We start from the raw sequence: 21,261 nt of genomic DNA on the forward strand, positions 1-21,261 counted from the left end.
ATAAATGCATTTAGAGTATTTGAATTGACTGATTTTCTGTGCCAGTAAAAACATTGTCTTGGATAGGATGAAAGAGAGGGGAACTTGGTATGGCTGTGATGGCATTGGACAGAAGTGTCTCTTCCTTTTACAGAGAAGAAAACTCTTTATGTGTTGCTCACAAATTACTGTTTGCTGGTTGTTGGTCATGACTGGGTATACGGATGGATGGATGGATGGATGGATGGATGGATGATTATAAGCACAAATCATCTCATTGTGGACCACTAAGGTGAAACTGTTTATGGACCAGTGAGGTAAAACTGCAAATTAATGTTTTTTTCCTAATGTTTCTACCTTACATTTTTAAGATGTTTTTGGCCATTCCACTGCATAATGACCTTCAGAACAGAACTGAGCAATGATCAGAGGGGTCACTTCTTTTTACGTATGTATGTATTTATGTATGTATTTATTTACTTATTTATTATTAGATGGAAAAGAAACCTTGTAATGTCAGATATCAAAATGAATTCATCTTAAGAGTTCATGCTGACACAGACTGAAAGAACAGGTTTGTCCAGTTTGAAAGGAGGAGCTTCCTGACGGCATGCTTTGAAGGCAATGACATTGTCCTGCATCACTGTGTGATTTATGATTAGGAAATATCTGCGTGAGAAATGTGATAATGTGACCCCTTATGTCTTCTGAAAATTATTCATGTAACTAATCAAAGAAATGAAATATAGGCGAAAATAATCATGAAGTCATTGGTAAGCTGGTTGGTTTAAGAAAAATAACGATGATTTGCATGTTTTAAAGGATGTTCTCTTGCTCTAAAGGGAGTAGCTTCCCGTAATTTCTTCCCTCAGGCAAAAATAATATTAGTCTGCCGGTCTTCACCACGGATCATTCCAGAATGAGCGTCCTAATAATGATCACACTCATGACTGCGTGTGAGAATGTGTCACTCAGAATTTTACTGAGTTGCAAAATGATTGTGGTACAGAATCAGAGGAACTTGGTGAAATATTTCCAGATTTATTCTCTGAGGTTGAAAAAAAAAAAAGATCCATGTTATCATTCTAAATATCATGTTGAATGGAGAGTATGAGCAATGGTTTTGTAATTTTCTGAATCTCTTTGTAATGCCTGCTTGCACACCTGACCAGAGTACTGAACACTGTATCTGTGTGTGGTGTTTTATGGATGGGGAGACAGAGACAGATAAGTCCCTGTTGGCTAACTACAGGAGAAGAGTGTTGGGTAACTCGGAAGCCTGACCATGGGCAGAGATCCTGTCAGAAAAACACTCCGGAGAAGACTTCAGACCTCACACTCCCTTCTGACCGAGTACTCAGGACGTAATCTTTTTGTTTGCTTGATTTTGTTTGATCAAGTTTGTACACTTTTTGTTGTTGTTGTTGTTGTTGTTGCTGTTGTTGTTTTATATGGCCCACTGACTGACTTTATTTAGAGGTAATTAATGTACAAACACTCCTTTTCATTTACCCTTTGTCTCCTGTGTCTCTCATATGAACAGATTATGTAGTGTAAATAATGCTCTCAATGGGCAGGCAGTGTGAAATAAAAACAAATCTAAAGGTAATAATTGTTCTTTATTTCTGTACACCAAGGCCAACAGATGAGTTTGTATCAGATTATTGTAGCAAGATATTATAGCCATTGAAATTTGGAACACAAATGATCGGTTCCCTCAGGATCTGATATGCTTGAGTCTTTTCACCTGACATTTACACAAAGTTCTGATTGCTGAGCTTTCAGATGTTTACTTTGCTTCTATAGTAATACTTGAAAGTCATAAATACAATGAATATAAACTATAAATGTAATCTGGAAAAAAAATACCTGAAAATTAAAGCAAAAACTAAAGAATTGTTATGCACTCACAGGTTCAGATTACGAACTGCACTGTACTTCAAGAACTTAATGTTTTAGGGTTTAATTATTTATCACAGTGCAATAATAAAGCGGCTTTTGTTGCAATCACTATTTCCACATGTTTTCTGTAGCCAGCTACTCTCTGGTGAATGATGTACACTGAGAGAATAAAACAAACATTACAACACTTCCTTTCAATTTTGTTCTTGTAATAAAATGATTTATGATTTTTGTAAGCCCGGTAGTACAGATACAGAGAGAGCTGTGCCGAGCATCAAATTTGCAGTGGAAGCCGCCGATATTTACGTGTGATGGAAAAGAACAGAGTCTCTTAGTCTTGGCCATGGAGGGGCAGTGTTGTTCCTTCTAATGGGTGACAGACTAGCTGTGCTGAAACTCCTGGGGAAAACAAGCTCGCACTTGAGCAGAACAGTAAGCCAAGAAAGTTTAACCAAAGATCTGCTAATGTATTTTTGCTGAGGAATATAAAATCTGTGAGGGCTCAAATCTCTGCAGAACTTCACCAGTTGAAGAGGAACACCTTGAGCTGTAGTCTGACAGTGCCAAATATTAAAGTTTAGGGGAAAAAACATTTTGGGAAACATTCCAAGGTCAAATATGCTTCTATCACAAGCCGGTGGACAAAATATTGGCGTGCCGTGTGTTTGTAAGTCATGGAGACGTTCACGTTCCAACCTAATAAAACTACTAATACATGAGTAGAGTCGTTAAGGCTAGAGATATGCTAAAACTATAATGAATGATGAAGACACTTCCTTAAAACGACAATCCTTATGTCTAGACAGTTGGGGCTCGGACGGAAGTCGGCGTTATTACACTGAGGTGTTGACCGTGATGTCACACTCGGATACAATCAATCGATTCAGGTCCTAACTCTTCAGTGAATTACATAGCTATTTCAGTCTCCAGTTAGGAATCTGATTAACAAGATTAACGTTCTTCAAGAATCAGCATATTCTGAGGCGAAAGTTCTATATACCATTTGGAAACCATTGGAGAGTGTTTTATCTAAGGACATACGAAATGACTAGCAATGTTGACAAACAAAAAATTTACACAACACTGAGTTGCACACAGTTCAGAGTTGTCCTCTTTAATGGCAGTACTCCAAAGTGTAATGTAACGTAACTCTAGGAAAACTTGCCTCCTGTCATGTCTTTATTTCTACTGAGTATATCACATTACCCGAAGTTCGTAAAATTGTCAAGATTCAAGTCATGATGTAATTGCGATTAGGCAGTATGAGGTGGCCTGGGGGAAATGTCGCTAATTCCTCCACTCAGGTCTGAAATACATTGATTTTTGCGTGTATTTTACGCATAATTTAACATGCCTGTCTGGTTATCTGTTTCTTCAAACTGAGAAATCATTTTGAAAAAGCTCTCTTTTAAATATTACTGCTGATTAATCATTGATAGGCTGTAGTTTAGATTTTAGAGTACATGATTAACAAGAAATAATGATTATTCGTCAAATATGCCGTATTGTTCGGTAATATTGTTGGTGTTGTGCTTTTGTGGTAACAGCTGTTGTATGTTGATTTTAAAACCGGTGTGGTAAACGTTATAATTGTTGTATTTTGCGGTCGAACCATTGAGCAGATCATATCTTTAACAAAAACAAAGACGCAGCATCGTTTTGTCTTATCCGTAAGGCTGATTTCTGCTATAGGCTACAGCGGGATTTCGAAAAATATGATTGCAATCATGTTTTTAAAAACAAAGACGTCATTAATATCACGAGATGGAAGAATGAACAAATGAGCGTTCGTTCGAATACATCAATGCTGTGACACCTTCGGTCAAATACAGTTAAATTCATTTGAAAGTTATCCGATCAATTAGATCGTTTTAGCCCATAAATTCCTTTTTTTCTAGCTTCAAGACTGGCCCTAAACGCGTGCAGATCTTGCCGCCCAAATCGGTCTTTAATTTCCTCTCTCACCCCTTTTTTTTTTTTCTTTTTCTTTTTCTTTTTCTTTTTCTTTTTCACGTGTGTGGATGTTTCAGCAAGCTGAGGACAGGGACTAATGAAAGTGATGGACTAACGGCTAATGTCTGTTCCATGTAATGAACATAAACAGTCGAGAACAGTCTTGAATGATCATAACATTGCAAAACTGGAGCACCAAAAAAAAAAAAAAAAAAAAATTATAAATAAAAAATAAAAATCTCCCAGACAATTTAAATCCAAAATGCCCTTCATATATTTATTATCAAGAAAAAGCAGTTACACATATTAAGACATGTTCAATTAATAATTTAAATTAAAATCTGACACTTATTTAAAAACAACAGTAGAAAATACAAAATAATATTTAAATATATCTTCAATAACTTAAACAGACTTTCAACTGAATATGCATCAGAGACTCCACAACTGATTCATGGGCAGAGTTTTTCCAGATGCCTAACAAGGCAAGAAATAGTTGTTATTCAGCAAACGGAAGAATCTCTTGGTTGGGAGACTGAACTCATAGATGACTGATCCGCTGTAAATGTAGGTAAAACCTGCACAACAAACATTGCGTTAGAAATGTGCTGGATAATAAAACATTTTCCCCCCTTATTTCATCTATACAACCTCACTGAAATACTTTGATTCACAAGAGCACTGTACCGACTCATTCTTGTGCATACCTCTGAACTGGAAGGCAGCAGTGACTTTTCCAGCCACGCCTGGGAAACCGTCCTCCACTGGTTTGGGGTAACCCTCATCGATTGTGCTGGTTTGCTCATCATACCTGCAAAAACAAGAAATAGTTGTTAAGAATCTAGCTGGAGAGCAAATCCCAACAAACAATGTTTTGGTAGCAGCTTCTACCCGCAATGTTAGTGGGAAACAGTGTTTACCTGTAGTACATCTTGTCGACAAATAAATATATTTTTCCAGTGGCTTGATCATAGAGAGCAGCAGTGATTCTCTTCACAGATTCTGGCAAACCCATGCTGCTCAGGCTTTTGGGGTACCCTCTTGCAACGTCATAACCGTTTATAGCCCAGATCTTCTGACCTGCGCGTCAACAAGGGAAAAGAAGAGAAAGTTTTCATGAGGAAAATGGTTCATGTGATATATAAAATACCTAATTCTGACATTGCTGGATTGTTGGATTTCTACCTTTGAAGAGAAACACTCTGTCTTCTCTTGGACTCTCATAAGCTGCATCAATATCAACGGGGGCATCAGTCCAAAAGTGACGGATGAGGTACTGTTGTGGCGTGTTGCTCCAGGGGTCGCTACGCCAGAAGATCCTGAAGGGAGAGATTAACGTTTTAGGCATTCAGTTTTTATTTTAGACTCAAATCTGGTCCCATCAGACATATTCCCTTTTAAATCATTTTACTGTTTATTATACCTGTCTTTGAAAAACATTAGCTCTCCACGGAGAGTTGCCACAGCATCCAAAACCAGGTTTGGATCACAGGCATTGGGTGTGGTGGGGGGTGTGGGCCGAGGTTTCTCAGGTTCATCCGGGTTTGGGCCTGGTGAGAAATCAGTGAAGTCAGTTTGAAACCTTTAGATAAACACTAAACTTCAAGCCACATCTGTTTAAGATTGTTAAGATCATGCATTACCATAAAGAGACTGTATTCCACTGATATCGTCCTGGGGTAGGGAGTAGCTGCTTGGGTCGGTGTAGCTGTAGACAGGGTACATCAGAGCACCAGGGACTTTGGAATGGCCCAGGCCCAATGAGTGACCAAACTCATGGGCAGCCACCAAGAACAGGTTGTAGTCTATTGTACGGACAGAGCAAGAAAGTTAGAAATTTGAAAGTGAGGGGTTTTTTTTTAATGAAGTTGTTTATAAATTGTTTCTTCTTGAATTTTTTTTTTTTTTTTTGGATAAAAAAAAAATCACCATTAGAGGTTCCGGAGGTGAAAGTCTCATCCTCGTCAAAATGAGCATCTCCACCAATCCCGGCAGCCGGACCAAAAGCGTGAGCCAGGGTGTTACCAGGTCCATCAAAAGGAGAACCATCACCATGGGCTGGAGACAAAGGCAGAGCCTCATTTTAGAATGAGGAAAGACATCACATTTGCCTGCCTACATGATACCTAACATACCGGTGCTACAGAAACAACAACTCAAAACTCCTGTAATCTCATGTTTTGCTAACAATGAATTTTTTTTTTCTTTTTCTTTCTTTCTTTTTTTTTTTTTCACATCTGATGCTTTTAGACATAAAAAAACTGAAGGACATATGACGGAATTTAACTTCAGACAAGTTCCCTCTGAATCTTGAGTCTTGTAAAGAGACTTGCTCAAAGGTTGACTCATGTGTAAACATGTGTAACTGAGTATTATAGTAACATCACTGTCCTGGACGTTACAATCTTTAGCCTTGACAAGTCACTGTCTATCAACATCTTACATTACAGAATCCCCTCGCTGAAGGAATGTAAACACTCAAACATCACTGAATAGTTTTAAGTGTCGAGGCACACAAAGAGTCACTGCTTTACAGTAAAGAACATTTTGTATAGGTTTATTTTGACACTGTTTACTATTTGAGTAAATTACACCAGAGCTTTAAAGATTAATGGTTCGTGTTGAAACTTTACCTCCACGAGTGAAGGAGATCATGATGTCGGCGACGCCGCTGTAAATGCGTGTGAACCTCAGTGGGGTGACATCAGCCCAGACCTGCAGCGCTTTAGCGATGGCGTTGTCCACCTCGGCCACTGACAGATCAGGAGTGTAGTTCTCGATCCTGAAAGAAAAGGCCAACACATTGAACGTCTTTTTAGTGTGTCTGTTTTTTGTCGCTTTGGTTTAAAAAAGAAAGAAAGAAAGAAAGAAAGAAAGAAAGAAAGAAAGAAAGAAAAGAGCTGTGCTTCATTCCCACACCTGTACGTCAGTCTATTCTTTTTCCATTTTATGTTTCCTGGGGAGGTGGAGTAGGCTGCAACATCAGGGACTCCACAGCGGGGCTTCTTCATCACGTCCAAAGTCTCTGAGTCCAATTTTCCTGTCACCTTGAGTCCAAAAAACTGCTGCATCTCACTCACCTTCAGAGAGAGCTGGCTGACACTACGAAAGTTGCCATGTGCAAACACGTCACCCATGTCGTAGAATTTCCTCAGATACTCCTAGAAGAATTCATATAGTTACATCTCAAGTGTGTTTCTGGATTTATAAAAATCACATACAAACAAAAACACGCAGAAAAATTCAACGTCTTACCTCTGCCATTTCCTCAGCATCCTGTCCGCTGCGTGATGTTGGACTTGAGTGAACAGAAATCACCAAGCCAAAGAGAATGCAAAGCTTGTATGCCTTCATCTTGCAGTTTTCTGTAAGAAACTGTTGCTGTTGGTGTTTTGATCTGTCCTTTATATACACTTGTAGGTTCACGTATTGAGCAACACAGAGGTGTGTCACCAGCACAATTACTCCATGACTCAACATTCGTAACATAGGAAATTGAAGGTTTGACAGCTCTTCTGTTATAAAGTCTTTCAGACTGATAAGAACTTTTATGATTATTGAATTCAATATTAACTTTTAACACTAGTTATAATATTAGTTTTTAATATTAGTAATAAAAGTTATTCATTTTTATGGTACATAAAAAAAAATCATTGTTAGACCCAGGCCGGTCGTGAGAAAAGTCGATTTTGGTGAGGAAAATGTAGGCATTAGTTTTCGCGTTTCAGTCGCGGTTTTTCCTACGAAGATTTTTGCTTTTGCTATTGATCTTGTTTATTTTAGGTCTGGTGTTTACAAATTACTCCCATTTTTCCACAGAAGGGGGAAAGACAAAAAGAAAAGAAAAGAAAAAAAAAGGTTTTGATGCTTTATCTGCTTTATGTGTCTATTTTCTCTAGTTTCTCTGCCTCAGGTTTTGAGTCAATATAACATTTTACATCATTTGAATTATTATTATTATAACTCTTATTTTTCTCATGAAGATGAGATATTGTGAGCATTGTTCATCATTCTAACATTGATTATGAATCTTTGGCCACACAGTCAGTTTTATCATCACTGTACTTCATCACAGCTAAGATCATTATTGAAGAATAAAAATCTCATTATGTTGTCAGTGTAAAAAAACCCCAAAAAAACAACAGTTTACCCAAAGTGTTTAAATTCCACAGACTCCATGCTCAACTGAATGTATTATGCTTCAGTTTAAAAGACTGATTTGGATGTTTCAGACTTGTGTTTGAGGGCTTTCAGGGACTGGAAAAATCCGCTCTTTGAAATGACAGGTTTAAAACTTGCTCCAGGGCACATTTCCAAATCCATGACTGGGATTACACACAGGGCTTGGGAATTCCCTAGACTTGGTTAGGAAATAGACTTTGGACCATGTCCGTGACGTCCGTTGTAACGGTTATGTCCAGTGGGGTGAGAACATTATTCTTCATGTCATTTTTTATTTTTATTTTTTGTCTGATAAGGTTGGTATCTTGAATATGGTACTGTGTTGTTTGGCTAAATGGTCACTAATTGGTGTAAATCTCTCTTCCCCATTCCTGATTGTCTAATTAATGCCATCTGTTGACAGGAACGCTAAAATAGACCTGCTATTCTTTGCTCTGATGATGGCAAGTTCAGCTGATATCAGTAGCAATGGGTTCAGCAACCTTTTTTTTAAAAATTGATTTATTAATTTTTAAAATTCTCCTGGTATGGATAAGCAAAGGTAGACACTTAAATATTCATTAAAAAAAAATAAGAAAGCTTAGGGTTTTACACATGTCCGGGAAGTTTGCTCCTCTCTATAATTTTCTTCTGCTAAGTAAGACTTATATCCGTAGAGAAATCAGATTTTTACAACATTCTGGAGCTCCTCAAACAATCCCAACCTGTCTTTTGTTAAGATGTAGGTTGTGTCTCAGGCCAGAGTGAAATGTGTCTTTTACAAATAAGAGGACAACTGAGCCAATCTTACAAACAAACAAACAAATAAACAAAAACTCTTTAATGTCATTATAAAAGCCATTAAACAAAGCAAGTATATCAATTAAAAAAAAAAAATTAAAAATTGTCTTACGGGGTGGGGGGAGGGGGTTGTTATTATTTTCTTGCATTCAAAAGAAAAGTAAAAACATTTTGAAATGCACCACAAATTCTTAAACTTATTGAGAAACAGGGTTGCTTGAGCTGGTGTTGCGCTCCACAGTAAACAATGCAATGTATTTTGAGTGAAAGACATGAGCACATTTCCTCGATGTCATCAGCGCTGAACAAAACTGGTTTACAGCTGGACTGTGTAGACATACTGTATGATGCAACCATGTGTCTGTGAGCCCACTTTACGCTCCGATGATGAAATGCTTTCAGACATGAAAGATTTCTCCTTTTTAAACATCTCCGTACGGGCTCTGCAGCTCATGTCCTCTATCAGCAGCGAAGCCATGTGTTAGCAGAGAATGTGTTTGTGATCCCTTCTGTCTTTGGATCGTACTCAAACTGGAGATTGCCCACAAAGAAGTAGATTAATCCTATCAAAATACAACAAAGCCAAATCACTTTAGCTTAAACCATCCACCATGACAGACAGAGATATATGATTACAGCCCAACAACCTTACGTTTACGGTTCGCCACCATCACATTTTGTTTGAACATAAGTCATCAAATGATTCATGTCATTTCAAAGCGTTATTCTATCATGGTCTAGTGAGATCAAGTTACCGATCACTATTTCACCAAGTTACTGATCACTACTGCAAAAACAATACGATAGCGTAGTTAGCGTGAAAATACAAAGGGCTGAAAGAGATTCTGTTCAGAGCAGAAATAATCCTTACCATTCTCAATCAGTGCAGCATCAACAGGTGAGGGAACACCAGACCACTGATCCCTGATCAGCTTTGGATAGCCCTCCATCATTTGTCTCTTCTTCTCGTCAAATCTTTTTTTTTTTTTCCAGCAGAAAATACAAATATGTGTACAAGTGATGCATTTGTTGACTGAGTTATTTGTTGACTTGGTCTAACTTTCTGCTAGACCATTTCAATATATCAGCACATATCATTTCATATGGTCTTAATTACATTCAACTATACCCTAACTATGTCCATTTGAATATTTGAAAATGATAAGTTCATCACCCTGTCAGAGTTATTAGAAATGAGTACGAATGAATCAGTGCATTAGACAAAAAAGAGGCACCTCCAATACTCCGTTCCAGTGAAGAAAACTGTGACCTCTGTCTCAGGGAAGTGAACAGCAGCATCTACTTTTCGCACCCTGGATGGGAAGCCAAAGTCGGAGATGTTCTTTGGCCGACCATTCATCAGCTCCAAACCTTTCATTTCCCAGTACTGTACATCTGGAAAGGAGAGAGACAAGTTAACCTGTTTTAAGGTAACATGGGAACTGTTCTTTTTGTTTCGCACACTCATCCGTGTTCCATAGACCTTAGAATTTTTCTTTGTGTTCTACAGACTCTTCTACTGTGAGATATCATGACCATGTTCAGGCATAGCTTTGTTGTTCCTAACCTTTGAAAAACAACAAGGTGTGCATCGCTATGTTCTCATAAGCTGCATCAATAAATGACGGAACATCAGTCCACAGACTTGTTATCAGGGTTGTCTTTATTTCATCGAAATTGGGATGGACTCGCCACATGAATCTGCAAAAACAGAAATGTTGTACATCAGTTACATAAGTCTTGTTGTTCTTTCTCGATTCATTTAAATAAAAACAACCAGTGGTTCACAACCACAGTATAATATTCATGTCATGTTTCCTGACATGCCACTTCTCTGTCAAAAAAAAAAATATGTTTATCAACAAAAACATGTTTCTACTCATACACAAACTCAAATAGACCAAAGTCAAAGACCATTGTAGAGTAAAGAGTTTCCCATAATGCAACACATTGAGCAACACTTTTCAATGGAAGAATACTGAGTGTGTGTGTGTGTGTGTGTGTGTGTGTGTGTGTGTGTGTGTGTGTGTGTGCGTGCGTGCGTGTGCGTGTGCGTGTGTGTGTGGGGGGGGGGGGGGGGTGTGTGTGCTCTGAGGTAGCCACATTAAAATGTTAAGTTTAACTCAAGTTGTGTGGCTAACTGATAACTTCTGGTTTGTGGGAAATCCACAGGGTGACACACAATTGGCTGTGCTTGTCAAACACTACGTGTCAGGCATTTCCTGCAGGCCACCCAGACCGATTGATATGGATTGGAGCTCTGTCTACACTGTTCTGAAGCACTTGAATTAGTCATTGCCTCCAATATTACAGCAGTAATATTTCCTGTTAATGCTAACGTGGATTAATTTGCCGATAGGGTTAACTAAGTCACTGTTGTTCTGACACTAAAAAAGACTCTGTGGCATAAGGTCCAGATATGTTCACCACATTAGAAACAGCAGCGTTTAGAGGAGAACCTAGCAGGTCCACACGACGGAGAGGAACACACCAAAGCGGAGATACTAAAGTTGACCTGATATCATAACTACATGTACAATTGTGAAAAGTACCTTTGATTACACCTGCTGATAGGACTACCCTACCTGCTGATGGGACTACCGTACCTGCTGATGGGACTACCCTACCTGCTGATAGGACTACCCTACCTGCTGATGGGACTACCCTACCTGCTGATGGGACTACCGTACCTGCTGATGGGACTACCGTACCTGTCTTTAAAGAAGACAATCTCTCGTTGCATCCGTGTTACAGCGTCAAACGATAGGTCAGGATCACACTTGCCTGGCGTCTTTAGCGGAGCTCTTATCAAGCTGAAGTTTGGATGAATATCTAATTAGGGTAATGGAGGCACAGTAAAATAATCGTAAAAGATGTGTATTCATGGAAAAAAAATTGTGCTGAATACTGACTTGCTGAATATTAAAGTAAGAAAAATATACGCTGGAAACATATCATCAGTAAAAGGCAAGATGTGACATACCATACATTTCTTGGATGTCTTGAACATCTTGGAAAGATAGTTGAAATTCAGCCTCTGTGACAAAATTATAGGCTGGAAACATAACTGCTCCAGGATCGGAGGAGTGTGCAAGGCCAAGGGCATGTCCAAACTCATGTGCTGCTACAGCAAATAAGTTAAATCCTTTAGGGGGGGGAGGAAGCAAAAATGTACTGAAATATCACAGTTTGTCTTTGACACTACTTATACAATGCACAAACATCTGACTGTATTCTTACAAACCGTAGTCTCTCAAAGAACTGATCAAACCATATCTGTAACATACCTTGGAGACCTCTTGGACAATTATTATCCTTGTTATAATGAACGTTAAATTTTAAACGCACGTCAAAATTATCATCCACATTTCACCTGTGGTGTTAGCTGTCCATTCTTCCTCAGCATCAAAGTGCACGTCGCCACCAATGTCAGGCCCGGGGAGGAACGCATGTGCCAGAATACCCCCTTCTCCATCAAACGGGGAACCATCCCCGTGGTCTGCAACGTATGTATGGTGTTAACAAACTATTCGCTTCGCCACATTTTCTGAGATTAAAGCAGACAATGCTCCAGTGGTTTTTGATGTTTCAGTAATGTGTAATCCATTTTTATGTGTTTATTCATCCTCAGATGAAGACCTTCTAATTATAGCATTTAATTAATGACGCATGGAGCTTGGCACTCATGAATTCTTTAGACCTGTTCTGAAATTAATTTTGAAGAACTAGTCTAAGAGGCATTCTGGAGCTCACACCCCTATTATTGAAGGAGATGAAAATGTCGACCTCCCTCTTGGACCTGTGCCGAAATTTGATAGGTGCCACTTGCGCCCAGAGTTTCCACGCTTCCCTGAAGGCTCTTCTGACATGGGAGGCTTTCATCTTATTACTGTACCTAGTTATCCTGTGCACAAACATAAATGAGGCAGGTTGAACACAGACAAAAATCATGATAGGATCGACACTTCAAGGTGCACAGAGCCTTCACCTGTACGTCAGGTTCCTCTTCTTCCATCTCATGGTCTCTCCAAATGACTCAGCATCAGAGAGACCACAACGGGGCCTTCTCATGGCTGCTATTGTTTCCGGGGTGAGCTCACCATTCTCTGGCAAGCCAAAGAAGTGCTGCATTTCTCCCACCTTGGCTGTGAACGTATCAGAAACTTCTGTCCGCCTCTGCCGTCCAGTCTGGGGCTTAAGGCCGTAGAACTTCGTCAAATAGCCCTGAAACAAGAGTATGTGTCGTTCAGTTACTGGACTGAGAGTCTGACTCCGTGGATAGATACCTGAAGCTGGAACGCGCCATGCCGATGACAGTTGTTGGGGTATTGTATTCATAACGTCAGTGATTATCTGAAGCAGTCACAGAAAATCTTTACTAAGGTACAAAGACAGTCTTCATCAGCAGTCAACACAGAGCCTACAAAGTTTGAGCCTATGGAACATTGTCTCAGTGATGTACTGAAACCACACACAGACCTTGAGGTAGTTCTTGGCACTCGCTTTCATGTACTAAGATGTGTTGATTTAAGCTTATTCGATTTGCTCTTTTCTAAGCTGCTTTGGACAAAAGCATCTTCCAGATGACCAAACACAAATGTAAATGTAAACATAAATATACTTCAAGGCTTTTGACACTTCAAGGCTTTTTCAGCCAGGAAACGACAGTAATCTGTTCAAACCCATCTTCAGCATTTCAGGAAGTGGCCTACAGACAACAACAACAACAACAAAAAAGGCATTTTCTTCAGATTTGATGAGACCTTTGTCCCGTCTCTGGTCCATGTTTTGTTTTTTTGGCGCATATCTTACAAGTTTGGGATTATTTTTCTCTGTCACAGGCAGATCTTTATGCTGAAAGAGTTTTCTCATTCATAGATCTATTTACTTAAGTTTGATCTGTACTTAAGATTCTTCCAGCAAAGAAAAGTGAGTAAAGAATCTGCCCTACCACAGAACAGAGATATAACTCTGCGTATCGTAGGAATTCTGTCCTGATCTTAAAAACAAGTTGGCAGAAGTTAGCTGCATGGGCTAATCATCACCTACAAAGGGATAGCTTAGCATTCTTTTTTTTATTTTCCAGCAAATTAAAATGTTAAACTTTCATTTTTATGACACCTGTAGATTTGTTGTACTATTTCACAGAAGAAGAAAGAAAACAAATCCTCTTCAGTGAACGCCAACACTGAAAAAGTCATACTGAACGCACTAAACTTGAGTTGTAAACCAGGGTGAGTCTGGTTCCTCTTGTGAATTTCTTTTTAAATCTGACAAAACCAGATTGGTTTGTATAATTACTGTATTTTGTTTTTTCACATCACTGACTCATCTGCAGTCATTTCCTATTGTTAAGTATTTGCAATCAAGGACATAGTGACAGCCACTCTGCAAGTCTTGCAGGCAGATGCTGAAACTCACTTTTGTGCAATGTAAAGGAAATGCTGTATCTTAATTTCCTCAATTTGAAATGTAACACACATAAATATGTGTGTGGGTGTGTGTGTTTGTGTGTGTTTGCTGCCTCAACAAATACAGATACAAATACTGTACAAATATTAGGCTCCCTGCATATCCCTAATATTCATTTCTAATGTTATTAATGTTATTATTTATAATAATAATAATAATAATAATTTTGGATGCTTTTAGCCTGAAGAGCGTTTGGACCTTTTAATGCGGTACATGACACACAGAAATGTATTTGTGTACAATGTTTTTCTTTTATTGCAGAATCAATGGGATCTACACATCCTGTTGATCTTCACATCTGCACTTCCACAAACACACACACGCACATATATATACTGTGTGTGTGTGTGTGTGTGTGGGTGTGTGTGTGTGTGTGTGTATATATATATATATTTATATATATTAGGGATGTGCACAGAGCCCAGTATTTTTACACTATTTGCATCATTATTTGTTGAGGAAGCAAAATTATTTGTATTTGAATTCAAATAAAAGGGGAAACGGCGTAACAATCCTGTTTTTGTTTTTATTACATTTCTAATTTCAGGATATTAGAGTGTTAATATAAGCGTACTTCAATAAACTATTATAATAATTATGAACACTTAAATGTAATATTGGTTTATGGTTTTCATAAACCCAGCAACAAACATATATAAACAAGTATAACCATAAAAATCATTGAATAAAAATCACGAAAATCAAATCATTTTAAACCTAACATTCAGTTCCTAATCCACACTCAAACCAATAAACTAAACTCTACACGAATAAATGCCTATGTGAACATTGTGAACCCTGTCACCACCCACACAAATTGGAGAACGCTGAACAGACAAAAAAAACCCATTACAAATAAAAACGGTTCTCTCTGCTACCTTATGCCAAGAACTAAGCCTTAATTAACCCCTGACCGCGAGATCGGGCAGAACACAGGTTTGTTCTATATATAGTTATCGACGGTAGGTGATTTGTTATTTTTTAACAGGGGGGAATGCCCAATGGTCACCGACATTTCTCTATAGTGTAGATAGGGCGATGCGTTTTGGTCCTTTTGCTATCAAGAGGGATGGCATCCCCCCTCATCCCCCTACAGATCGCCTACTGGTGGTCGATACTATTATAAACTGAAAGACACGGCCTAAAGTAGCGCTCTATTTCTCCAGTGTGATATCTGCAACCGTATGACTCACAGGCTGACTGAGCAGTGAGGACAGCGTGTAGGTGAACTAGCAAGTAACTATACTGCTAGAACTAACGTAGACTAATCTTCTCCCGGTCAAACCAACTCCGCTTCGCATATTGCAGGTCCAACAGGAAAACAAAAGACACGTAACGTTATAATGGACTACCCTCAGGAAATCTGTTAAGGTAAAAAATAAAACTTAATCAAAACAAAATAGTTGCGTAGCAATTTGCTACGGTTTCCCCATATCTTAAATCAGGCTACACTTTCCTCTCCCCTATTGCCCTCTTGTCAGGTCAGCGCAAACAGACGGCACACAAATACTCACCGCGCTCACAGTTATGAGGAACACCAACTATTTGACTTGTTTTTCTTTTTTTTCCCCGAAAAAAAACGTATTTTTACAATATTAGTACGACATAAGTATTCCTAAAAATCCAATATTTCTACTTTGTACTGAATACTGTATTCGGATACAGTATTTCCATCAACACAGGTGCAACAACAGCTACAACAAAGACAAGCTGTGGAACAGAATAAACTTAACTGATAAATAAGAAAAACATATGCTTACTGACACATAACTCACCTGTTTACTTCAGACACCAGATTGTCTTTATAATGGATTCTGCAAGTCAGTTCAGAATCAAACAGCCAGTGCAAAACTTTGTCGTTTCGATCTCATTGGGGAAAGTAATGCTAATTCAAAAGGTGATCTGAGGGTATTTAAGACAGAGGTTCTTCATATAAAATCATGGAACATACTCGCTACAACAAGCAATGCACGGAAATTTAGACTTTAAATCTGACATTCCGTTGACCCCAATTTTGGCACAGGTTCCATGAATACAAAGTAACCAGCTCTGGCACAAAAAAGTATGAAACACCTACAGAAGAATAAAATCCTTCGTAAAATCCTTCGTCGGTTCATTGTTTTCATATACATAAAGAATGAATCACCCATTCCTGGCCCTGTGTATCCCTGAGCAAACTGAGCTCTGAGCAAAACTATGCGTTTCTAGTCTCTGCTCTTTGCATGGTGAGTCGTCTTCAATGCAACGTCAAAGTTCATATCAGATAAGCGAGTTGCATGTTTTGGGTTACACGCACCTGTGCAAACTCCAGGTCAGCATCACTTACATGTCCTCTGTGTTGCACTGGACAAGCTAGGAATACTCCAGACCAAACTACAGTCAAGAGGCTCAACCAAAGTATCCCCATGCCAGATGTCCAGTTTCTTCTGCAAAACAAGAGCTTCACACAATGACTTTCCATCTTAAATAGGGAGTTCAAAACCACCTGGAACACTGTGTTAATTATATGCACGCTCAGGTTCTGACAGGTAGCACTCTGTGCATTCGCACATATTGTGGTTTGTTTTTCATATACTTCAGAGGGAGAAAAAGATATGTTGTAAACGTCTGCCGTACTACACAACACCAAGTAGTAATTATTGGTTAATTTGAATAAAAGTCTGGCATTCCATGAAGGTATGGAGCATTGAAAATCTTTACTGTGAAGTAATAGATCATATTTTAACAATAGCCTGAGGCCAAACTTTGTGTTCTCAGCCTGGAGCCATTGTGGCTGACTTCTTCAAACGTTCAATTTACCTGAAGGTCCAACACAACGTATTTTGAACGCTTAGTGACTTGTATTCAAACACTAACAACTGCTTCAGAGAGAAAAAGTGTTTCAAAATAATGTGGACTGAGCTCTGGTCCAAGTCTCTCGCTCTGGGTGGCCTACAGGAAATGCTGACTGCTTCAGACCACAATTTGTCTATTCATTTCTTAATTTCTTTTCTTCTTAACTGTGTTATATCTGCTTCATGTTCGAACCCATAATATGCCTTCATTAAGTGTGTGGTAGTGTAATGCCTTACAGCCACTGCTGTTCCATTGTGGTGTCCCACAAAGCAGAGTTTCTCAGTTAGCCAGATAACTTGAGCCAAACTTAAATGATATGATGATCTGAATACCTCCTCCCCCCACAGAACTCTTCTATTTGAAAAATGTTGCTCCTTATGTGGCATTGCAGGACATTTTGTTCAGTTGTAGCTGCTGACTGTTATTATTTGTAATAATGATGACGATAATGATAATAATAATAATAATAATCATCATCATCATCATTTTGGATGTTTTAGCCTGAAGAGCATTTCATACCTTTTAATGCTGTACATGACACACAGAAATGTATTTGTGAACAATGTTTTTCTTTTATTGTAGAATCAATAGGATCTACACATCCTATTGATCTTCACGTCTGCACTTCCACAAACACACACACGCAAACACGTTTCTCAGGAATAGAAGCACCAGAGCATGTCATATCTGTTCTGGCTATACTTGACTGTGCTCTTATATCCTTGTAAAATTTTTATAATTTTTTTATTTGTTTATATACCATTGTCTGGATTAGCTTTAGTGTACATTGCCAAATGCTTTTTTATCTTCAACAGAGGTTAAACATTAATGCAAAACATAATTGCCCCCCCCCCCCCGCCCAGAACAAGGCAGGAAAGTTCTGCCATGCATTGTTCTGGCTCTGGTCCTTGATAAGTTAGATTTTATTAATGAAATGACAGATACAAAAGGTCTGGGGTTGCTTAGACGCTGATAAATCAGACGAATGACATAAGAATGACTGAGAGGCATAAAAAAAAAAAGAAAAAAAGAAACGAATGACTCACACTGTACACAGAGAGCATAATTAAGCCTAACCTGTGGTTCCCTACTGCATGCCTGCAGAGGGATTTTGTTGTCCAAGACACAATACCAGTTTCGAAATTTGCTCCTCAAGAAACTTTTTTAATCGTCTCCATGTGGGAGAGTCTGACCCTGTTAGTTCAGCCCAGAGTTTTCCCAGTACAAACTGAACCGAACCAAACCACTAAGTTCTGAAGATTCTCGAGAATTTGGTCCTCTCATATTTTCAGTTTGAATCTGAACCTCCTCACAGACGTCAAGGACAGTTGAATGTTGAAGACTGTGTTGTGTTCACACAATTAAATACCTTAAGATAATTTCAGATCAAAGAAACTGTTTTGTTCACTGAGACGGTATTTCTGAATGAAATATAACGTGTAATGAATGCTTGCCAGCAGGTAATTACAAGAAGGCATGGCGTGAGATCATCGAGGATTCCCCTCCCCCCCTGACAGATCAGTGAATGGCTGTCATATAGTGTGACACATCTCAGAGTCTAGACAGAAACATGATCTGCTTGAGGTTCTACCATTTTTTTAATTTTCTTTTTGATGTCACGTAGTCGCCTGCTGATTGACTTTGATTATTGTCCCAACGCAGACATCTGACAGAAGCACTTTATGTCGAAATTGCTCAAGGGCGTGATTTACGACAACGCAGGGGGACTTTTCACAGATTGGTCATCACTCAAACTCATTCCAGTGTATACTAACCAGATGTAGTCTTCATAAATGCTATTTCTCAACCATATCAACAAATGTGGCTGAAATTTTACAGCGAGAACTTCAGAGACCGTGAAGCGTTCTACTGTACAAATCTTTGCTTTTAGTCAAGAGACAATGCCTTTGAAGAGGCTGTTATTGCTCATGAATGATGATCCTGCTGATATTTGTTATGTGGAGTAAAATGGGACCCAAGGCTTCATGACTGAATGCTTCAGCAATTGTTTGTCATTGTTTGTTAACTGAGTTAATTAAACATACCCTTTGACCCTTACACCCTGAGCCTGTTACAGTAGCCTCATCGTTGGGTTTAGGTTTGGCAATATTGATCTTCATTGACTCAAGTAAATGACATATGAGGTGTAAACGTGGAAAATTTCTCATAAAACTGAAATGCCAGTGTCTAAAAGAGCCTGACTGATCACTGCAATCTAGTGTCCCTGTTTGAGACACAGTTCCCTGTGCTCACTGCGAGGGGAAAAACAGTTTGGCTCAACTAGGTCCACTGAAATCACACTCCTTCTGACTTACATGTCCATTTCAGTTTTAAAGGAATGACGTAACCCTGATTGTGTCGAAACAGTCGGTTTAATCCTAGGATATTGTGTCATTTTCTACATCTGAAGGAGTCATTGTGTTGTGGAGTCCATCTGCAGCCTGCGACTGGAATAAGACCAACGTTTCTACAACGTAAACTGCAGGTGTATTTGTCAGTATTGCTTTTCTGAGAGTTGTATGCGATGATGTCTTTCATGAAACAGTAAATAATACACTGTAGTAATAAACACCTGTTCACCACATGCTCATAAGCGTAAGCATAATGAATGCGAGAAGGTACAGGTCACCTGGGGGCTTATGCAGGTGTAACTGAATTGTAATCATACATATCCAAGAAGGGTTAAGTCCAGGGCAACTGGACTTGGTTGTAGATTCGTGAAGACATTTAACCTCTCATCCAAGAGCCTTCTTCAGTTCTGACTGACTGGTGGGGAGTCCCAGGTATTTGACCTCTCTGAGGTCATAGTCAAGGCCATTATGTCACTGGTTGTTAGTTCTCCGGTTTATTGTAAAGACAGTCGTTAGAGTGTCGTTACAACAAACACTCCACAACCACCACTCGACAAAAACTCTAACGACTGTCAGCTTAATCGTGAGTAGTAAGACAGACAGAAGGATAGATGGATAGACAGACAGATAGATAGATATGTGTATATACATACCATAACTCTGTCTGTCTATGTCTTTATGAGGTTTATTTTTTTGCATTCCTCAATTAAAGCTGTCCTTCCTCTTTCAGAATCTCAGAAGTCAAGGAATCATTTTACCTTAAAAATTATTTTTTTGATCACTTTTATTATTTTCATTAAAAGTTAATGAAAGTCATACAGGCATTAGTAAATTGCATAAACTTTTAATTACTCAAAATTGTTATGAAATATTAAACATGTATTCACAAAACACATGACTTTACAAAACAAAAGATAAAACCATGCCTTGGCAGAAATGCGTGCTGGGACTACAACACAATAAAATGCTAGACTTTCAGCAGGTGACATTCCCCCTATGAAAAAAAAAATGCAGGAGAATATAATTAGTGCCTTTTACTAAAATTCTCTTACACCTCCGGCCTTGCGAGCCAATCCACCCATCACCGTGCGTGCACAGGCACCGGTGCGACTGGCTTATTTCAGTTTAGCGTTCTTCTTTTGTCATTCCAAGGGCTTCACATTGAGGTTTACTTGTCTCGTGTCTAATATTTGACCACTGGATAATGTCAGAGTAAACTTCACATCATTCGTTTGAATCGATAAAATAGAACATCAAGGCAACATGGAATTACACACACACACACACACACACACACACAATAAACTAAGGCAACGGCAGCATTAGCAAAGTCATCTACAAACGATGTCTTCCATACAGCAACACATCAGCCACTAACACACAGACACAAGGTAGTACCATTTTAGTATTGTCTTTCCTTAATTGTGCTTCATACATTGGCATTTCTTTTTATATGACCTCAGTCTCATTGAACACCCTGGTAACGTCAAACAAAACAAAACAAAACAATGGCCAATTACACACCTACATAAACATACAATCACATATACATATATATATATATATATATATATATGTGTGTGTGTGTGTGTGTGTGTGTGTGTGTATATATATATATATGTATGTATGTATGTATGTGTGTGTGTGCGTGTGAATATGTGACACACTTTTGTTCAGACACATAACAGACACATTTTACGCAGTCCAATGGCAGTTCAAGTACTCCACATGTGAGTCACTGAGGTAAGAAGAGGGGTTTTTGTGTAGATGGTTTTCCCTACACAAGTGTTGTGTATGCATAGCCCCT

At 38.7% G+C, this 21,261-nt stretch overlaps 2 protein-coding genes across 2 annotated transcripts; both read right to left on the reverse strand.

Annotated features, from left to right (window-relative positions):
* Positions 1-4,311: 4,311 nt before the first annotated feature.
* Positions 4,312-6,995, reverse strand: LOC115828378 (collagenase 3-like). Its single transcript, XM_030792339.1, has 9 exons — positions 6,754-6,995; positions 6,468-6,616; positions 5,764-5,892; positions 5,478-5,639; positions 5,258-5,384; positions 5,020-5,153; positions 4,755-4,914; positions 4,542-4,645; positions 4,312-4,412 (listed from the first exon to the last, which is right to left on the reverse strand). The coding sequence occupies exons 1-9, from the start codon at positions 6,969-6,971 to the stop codon at positions 4,312-4,314; spliced, it is 1,284 nt and encodes a 427-aa protein (XP_030648199.1). The 5' UTR covers positions 6,972-6,995.
* A 2,007-nt stretch (positions 6,996-9,002) lies between these two features.
* On the reverse strand, positions 9,003-13,305 carry LOC115828331 (collagenase 3). Its single transcript, XM_030792291.1, has 10 exons — positions 13,276-13,305; positions 12,785-13,020; positions 12,552-12,700; positions 12,170-12,295; positions 11,776-11,941; positions 11,508-11,600; positions 10,364-10,497; positions 10,032-10,191; positions 9,668-9,771; positions 9,003-9,359 (listed from the first exon to the last, which is right to left on the reverse strand). The coding sequence occupies exons 1-10, from the start codon at positions 13,303-13,305 to the stop codon at positions 9,259-9,261; spliced, it is 1,299 nt and encodes a 432-aa protein (XP_030648151.1). The 3' UTR covers positions 9,003-9,258.
* Between the last annotated feature and the right edge of the window lie 7,956 nt (positions 13,306-21,261).

The sequence above is a fragment of the Chanos chanos genome, chromosome 15 (assembly GCF_902362185.1).
Source record: "Chanos chanos chromosome 15, fChaCha1.1, whole genome shotgun sequence".
In the NCBI taxonomy this organism is placed as follows: domain Eukaryota; kingdom Metazoa; phylum Chordata; class Actinopteri; order Gonorynchiformes; family Chanidae; genus Chanos; species Chanos chanos.